The sequence below is a fragment of the Hippocampus comes genome, unplaced genomic scaffold (assembly GCF_001891065.2).
Source record: "Hippocampus comes isolate QL1 unplaced genomic scaffold, H_comes_QL1_v1.1 scaffold9, whole genome shotgun sequence".
Taxonomy (NCBI): Eukaryota; Metazoa; Chordata; class Actinopteri; order Syngnathiformes; family Syngnathidae; genus Hippocampus; species Hippocampus comes.
Window position 1 is genome coordinate 2,432,495 of NW_017805275.1, and position 6,528 is coordinate 2,439,022.

Below are 6,528 nucleotides of genomic sequence, written 5' to 3' on the forward strand. Positions count from 1 at the left end.
CAAAAATTTTTGCATCGGTCTCTCTCTGCGGCCCAGTACCAATGGTGGTTCAGGACCACTGACATTCACTGTACGCTTTACACGCAAGCAACATGGTACTATCAGGGTACTTTCACAACGTCGGAAACTTGTTAACGCACCATGCCGTTCTGCACATTATTGTTTTTTTTTTTCTGATTAGAACGTTTTAAAGAGTCGAGATAAACCAAAATCTAAATCTTGATTAAACATTTATTACATTTATCATCCAGCCCTAGTACCGGTGCGTACCGATCATCTTAATATTTTGTATTTCAGATCAAAGTTCCTTCCACTTGATTAAATAAACTTTTCTGAATCTGAATTTGGGTTTCTGTTTGTCTTAGGAGGTTCACGGTGTTCTCTCTGAGTTCATTCGCCTCAACCCGCGGGCTTGGGCTCCTCTGGTGTCCAGCTGGGCTGTGGACTTACTGGGTCAGCTCAGCAGCAAACATGCTGGTCGAAGAGTTGCCCCCCACTCCTCCAGCCTCAATGAGCTTCTCCAGCTTTGGATGTCCTGCGCCGGCACTCGTTCCCTCATGGAAGCCTACTCTCAATGTTTGGCTGCAATGCTGGCCTGGTGCCCCGATGCTTGCGTGGACGCACTATTGGACACCTCGGTCCAGCATTCTCCGCATTTTGACTGGGTGGTGGCTCACATCGGCTCTGCCTTCCCGGGAACGATCATCAGCCGAGTCTTGGCTTGTGGACTCAAAGATTTCTGCTCCCACGGCACCAAGGATCAAGGGCTGCTGGTGAACGGGGTGGACAAAGGCAGCCGAGTGCCAAAGATCGGCTCGGTGGTGGGAATCTTGGGACATCTGGCAGCGCACCACTCTGACAGCATCCGGAAAGAGTTGCTCAGGATGTTCCAAGAGAGCCTAAGCCCATCCACGCCCATGTCTCCCACTTCATCTTCAACCTCATGGGAGGGTTCCCCTCAGCTACGTCGAGCGGCGGTACCCTTTCTTCTTCAGTTGGCCGCAATGTCTCCAAACCTCTTTGGTGCCGTGTCTGCTGAGCTGGTGGATCTGCTGCGCCCACCCGTCCTGCTCCAGTTGCACAGTTTGTTGCAGGGACTCCCCAGAGAAGAATTGGATAACATGCTGGGCCTAGCTGTTCACCTTATATGCCAAAGCCCATCGGGGGGCGCTCGGGTCCTCCGCTTTCTGGCAGATACGGCAACGCCGGCCTCAGTCATCATCTCCGGTCCTATGCCATCCCCTCACGAAGGCGTCAGAGAAGGTTGCGATAGCCTCTTACAAATGCTGCTCCTGCACCTCCACAAGTTGGTGTACAACCGCTCGGACAGTGCGGACGGACATCCCCATCACTTGGCTTCCCCTCAGCCGCAGGTTGTCATCCCGTTCCTGGAGGAGTTGCAGACGCACGTCAGTGAGCTGTGTGCCGAGACATTGAGACTGGAGAGGAAGCGGCACCTCTGGCTGCATCAGTTGCTTTGCCTGTTGTCTGTGTATGGTGGCCCCAGCGTGGCCACTGAGGCCCTCTGTCAGCTCCTCACTCAGGCCCGCAACCCAGAGGAATTGGCTCTGGCCTGGCAGCTCCACAACACACTCTCGTCCTGCTTGGCAGGGCTCATTCCTTCGGCTGTGGCCTACTGTGTGGCCCAGATCCACACGCACACCTTGGGACCAAGGCAGCTGAGGCAGCTGCTGCTAAACCTGGCAACTGTTCTCCAGAGTCAAGATGAAGACAGAAGAGGAACACCAGACGCTCAGTCCACCATGGCTGTCCAGGTGGGATCCGCAGTGTCCGTACATCTCCACGATTTTAGCCCGCTCCTTCTCCACGGCGACCCGACAGTGTCCCATGCTGCGGTGCGGCTCCTGTCAGCCAGTCCGCTCCCTCGCACGGCCTCCCCGGCACACCTCCTCCTGCTCTCCCGTGCTGCTGTCGCTCATTTCTTCCTCGCTCTGCGGAGGCGAGGGGAAGTGGGGAAGGTGGGGAGAGACGGGGGACAGGCAGCCGAGGCCGTGAGCTGTTCTGTCCAGTTGCTGTCCCGTTTTGCTGCATACTCCACCCTTACTCTCAAGGCAGTGCTCCAGCAGCTGGTAGAGGGAGTGCTGCATAAAGGCAACGCAGGGCTCTTCGGAGGGCAGATTGCAGACATGTCGGGCGCTCCTGTGCCCTCCCAGTCGGGATCCCTTGATCTCGGAGCCTCCTTGCTGGACATCAACTGTCGGTTCGGTACAACGGTCAACTTTTCAGGAAGCGTGTGGTCTGTGTTTCATGCTGGGGTGATCGGCAAGGGATTGAAGATGCGTACTGATTCACCTCAGCCTGACCCATCCGGGGTCACTCTGGTGAGTAAAGTCAGTCCGGAGGATAAAAAAACAAAAACAAAAAAACTGTCATAAGTCCCGTTTCCACCGAACGGCACAATTTGTACCAGACTGTTTCAATATTATTTTTCTGTATTTCCACTGTAAAGTGACCCATTTTGTCCCACATATTGTATGCGTTGTGGTACCCGTTGGCAGTATAATGATATAGTCGGTTGTGTAATGTGGAGCTCAACACAGTGCTGTCCATTAATTAGTCTTGAGCAGTAATTGTCAACTGGTGCTACAGGACCCAGTAGTGGGTGGGTTTATGACGCCACCAACTTACAATATTTCGAGCTTATCAGTAATGGATAATGAACTAGTTTGCACATTGCCGTAAGACCACACAGCTCAAGAAGGCATGCTCAATTTGTGCTGTACTGGCTGTTTTTCATTGGATTCTTTAATATTCATCAATTGTCTTTCAAACAAACGGTTCCTCTAATTATAGTTTAACTACTGCATTAGTGTAGATTAGTAATTACACAATGGCACGTTCCAATTTAAGTACAAATTGGGGTTCTGTCGCTGTCATAGTGGCAACCCCACTATAACATGAGGACCCTTTGGCCAATAAAATGTTTGGAGTTGCCTTTTATTTGGAAAATAAACATTATTATTGCCAGGTAGGCAAAAGAGATTAGTTATTGATTTGGGAAAGAGACTTCCCTTAAAGAAAAATGATCAGTGTTAAGATTTAAGTGAAATTCTATCATGTTCATCTTGAGTTTCCTAATAATGTGAAAGGCACTTCAACATGTACTCATTGAATGTGAATTTTTCACACACACCACAGTGAACGCCAGCCTGACCACGATTTACCAATTTGAACCGTACTGCTTGCCAGAATGTGGCTTATTTGGTGCCTAAAGAAAAAAAAATATTGAGATGAGTTGCCCCTGACAACTGAATGTGCACATCACCATTGTTGTCTCCCTTCTTTAGAACATCCAGACACTGTTGACTGTCGTGGTTCAGTGTTGTAGCTCCTCTGGTCTCAACGGCTCACGGCCACCCGCAGACCCTGACGAACCGCCGCCCATCAACGCTGAGGCGGCCAAGGTGATTGCTGTCACACTGGTGGAAAATGTATGTCCGGACGTGGCCAACGGGGAGCTGTCTTGGCCTCCCGAGGAGCACACCCGCACCACAGTGGAACGAGACATTCACATTCGGCGCTGCTTTGAGGCCCACCCTGTGCTCTTCACTCTGCTTCAGGTAGTGGCAGCAGGACGCCCGGCTCTTTGTTACTGCTCAGCAGTGCTCAGAGGCCTCCTGGCCACCCTGCTGGCCCACTGGGAGGCGTCTCGCGAGGCCTCATCCGCAGACTCCCCGTGGCATCTGCGGGCCTCCTGCCTCCTGGTGTCCTGCATGGGTGAGGGCCAGCTTCTGCCTCCTGTGCTGGCTAATGTCCACGAGGCTTTCTCCCACCTTGCACCTTTTGAGGTGAGGCTGCTGCTGCTAGCAGTATGGGAGTATGTGAGGGCCAATGGTCCCATGCCTCAGAAATTTGTCTTCAACCCGGACAAGGGTCTTTTCTGCAGAGATTTCTCCCGGGACGGTGATGTGGCACGATACGTGTCACCGATTCACAGTGTCCTGCACAAGAACATTGACAGACTGGGACACCTCTGCTGGAGGTTTCAGCTCTGAGAGAAACGCCGGTGCACACATAGAGAGAGAGGAAAATAAACGCTTGTGTTGCTCTACGAGTACACTGCAGGACTCCTATCACTGGAATTTACTTTCGTACGTGTAGCTGTGTGCATGGGTGTACATCTTTTGTACTATATTTTTAGACTTTATACTTTTCTAATGCGTTGTTTCTGAGAAAAAGCAAAAATGTGTACCGAATATTGACTCACCTGCACTTAATTCAAGAAGACAGAGCATTTATATCATTCTGCTTTGGGAATTACAATTTCTTATCGTTTATTATATTATCAGTATGAATTTAAAATGAATCCTTCTTTCAAACTTGGTTTATATGCCTTAAAAGGCTCAAAGTGTGAATTAGTGTTTGTACCACTTGGAAAAAATAAATCTCACATATACATCTCGAATTGAGACATAGAAAACATTTACACAAGATTATGATTGGGGCTGTTTTCTATCTCACTTTGATAATCTTTTCGACAGATGTGATACATTAGTAGTTGTTCCTTCAGAATCCAGCAAAAGAATCTTCCAGAAAGACTTCAATACATTTATTTTTTTAAATAAAACTTTCCAAAAACTAGTACTGTATAACCAAGGCTCTTCGTAGTATGATTATTTTATTTAATCTATTCTTGGAGTGCTTTTGCTTGAGAACTTAACCTTTGCATTAAGAATTTATTTGTTTTTAAAGGCCCTTTTGTATAAATTGTGCACAACTGGGTTCCAAAAATGTTCACTCCAGTGTGGCGATACACAATAATCATTTATACATACGTGGTGTTTTTGATACTGTACTGTGAGTTCAATATGGCACATTGTTCGTTCAGGTGAAATTTCAAGATGAACCCAAAATGCGCGACAACCTTTACAACAGGGGCAGGGAACTCTGGTTCTTCGAGAGCCCCGTCCCGCCTGTTTTAGATTGCTCCCACCTCCAACACGCCTGATTCAATTGTTAATAATCATTTGAGGCCTCTACAGAGCTTGCTGATGAGCCGATCATTTGAATCAAGGTGTGTTGAGGTAGAGACAGATCTAAAACAGGCAAGATATGGCTCTCACGGAGCTTACTTGAACCTTCTCTGAACCCTTGAATGCAATTGTGTCAGTACTTTCTGCACAACTTGATGTTTTCTCACAAGGAGTCAAAGGCAGAATTCTCAACAGGTTTTATCAATGAATGAGCCAATACATGTCCAGTTCAATTTGAACTGGTATTTAAACAGTGGTCTTCATCATGCTGTTTGCATCTTGACATCACGCGAAGACACCTAAGTGAAAGGCAGAATGTTAATGTTTATCAAAGCGAAATAGCATGAATTTCAGAAACTTTTCCCATTTCCTCAGCTAAATGAATTCCGTAAAACCTTCTTGAGGATTATTTAACAAGTGAATCATTCCAACGCTTTTGTTGTAATTAATAAGATCATTAATCGACATATTAATGCTCGCATCTTTGTGATTAAGCATCCCTTGTCTCACACTCCATTTCATCTCGACTGCATCTTACGGTGACACCAACAGCAGCACTGCTGCAACTGTCAAGAGCATCTGCCCTTTTCAGTTGTCGGTACGGACGTTCGGTGTCACTGTGAAAAAGGTTGAAACCTTTGTAAGTCTCGATTAAAAACATTTTCCTCTCGCCTTCTCCTCTGCTCTATTCCATGATAGAACTCAATTTCCTTTTCCCAGCAAAAGTGCCAACGGGTTTGATTTGTTACACTTCCTGAATCAAGTCTGCATATGAACAGGAAGATCGCATTGCCCAATTGCATGAGAATGGATGGGGAGCAGTCGAAACGATCATGATAAATCAAACATTTTAAAGGAAAGGCATGGCAATTTATTTACAGAATATAGCACATTTCATACACAGGGCACCTCAATGTACTTCACAGAAGCACAGACAGCGCCTAAAAGCATTTACAAACACAGAAGCTAGTGACGTACAGAAGCAGAGAAAACAAAAGTCGCTCGCCAAAATTACAAATAGAACATACATTGGCAACATTTAAACACATTAACAGAAGACTTTAAAAAACATTTAAAAGTAAAGAAATAAAAATGGGTTTCTAAAATTACTAAAAGAAAAAAATACCTTTATTAAATGTATAGAAGGGCGAGCTTTCAATCTGGATTTAAAAGCATTGACACTTGGGGCTGACTTCACTTTCATGAGTTTATCCATTTGTGTGCAGCAGCTAAATGCAGTTTCACCATGTTTGCGTTTAACTCTGGGCTCAACTAGTGGGTTAATATTCAATCAGAATTTCTTTCATGTATTCATTAATATTGAGAGTGTAATGAGAATTAAAATCATTCAAGCAAGCAAACTACAACAACTGGCAGCAACACCAAAATTGGAGCCTCAGGCTATTGTTTTTGCCCAAGATTAAGCACGGCCGTGACAGCAAGTGCCACATTTCAGTTACTTGATTTAGCGCATTAATACTACTGGCGACATTTTACAAAGAATTTGTAGTGACTTGATTCGTGCAACTGATCC

The 6,528-nt window shown here is 46.4% G+C and overlaps 1 protein-coding gene across 1 annotated transcript in view; it reads left to right on the plus strand.

Annotated features, from left to right (window-relative positions):
• ints5 (integrator complex subunit 5) overlaps nt 1–4,678 on the plus strand; it is a 7,754-nt gene extending 3,076 nt beyond the window's left edge. The window contains exons 3-4 of the mRNA XM_019869942.1: nt 366–2,342; nt 3,309–4,678. Of these exons, the coding sequence (XP_019725501.1) occupies nt 366–2,342; nt 3,309–4,016 (2,685 nt within the window). The 3' untranslated portion in view covers nt 4,017–4,678. The remainder of the gene's footprint in view (nt 1–365; nt 2,343–3,308) is intronic.
• The last annotated feature ends 1,850 nt before the right edge of the window (nt 4,679–6,528 follow it).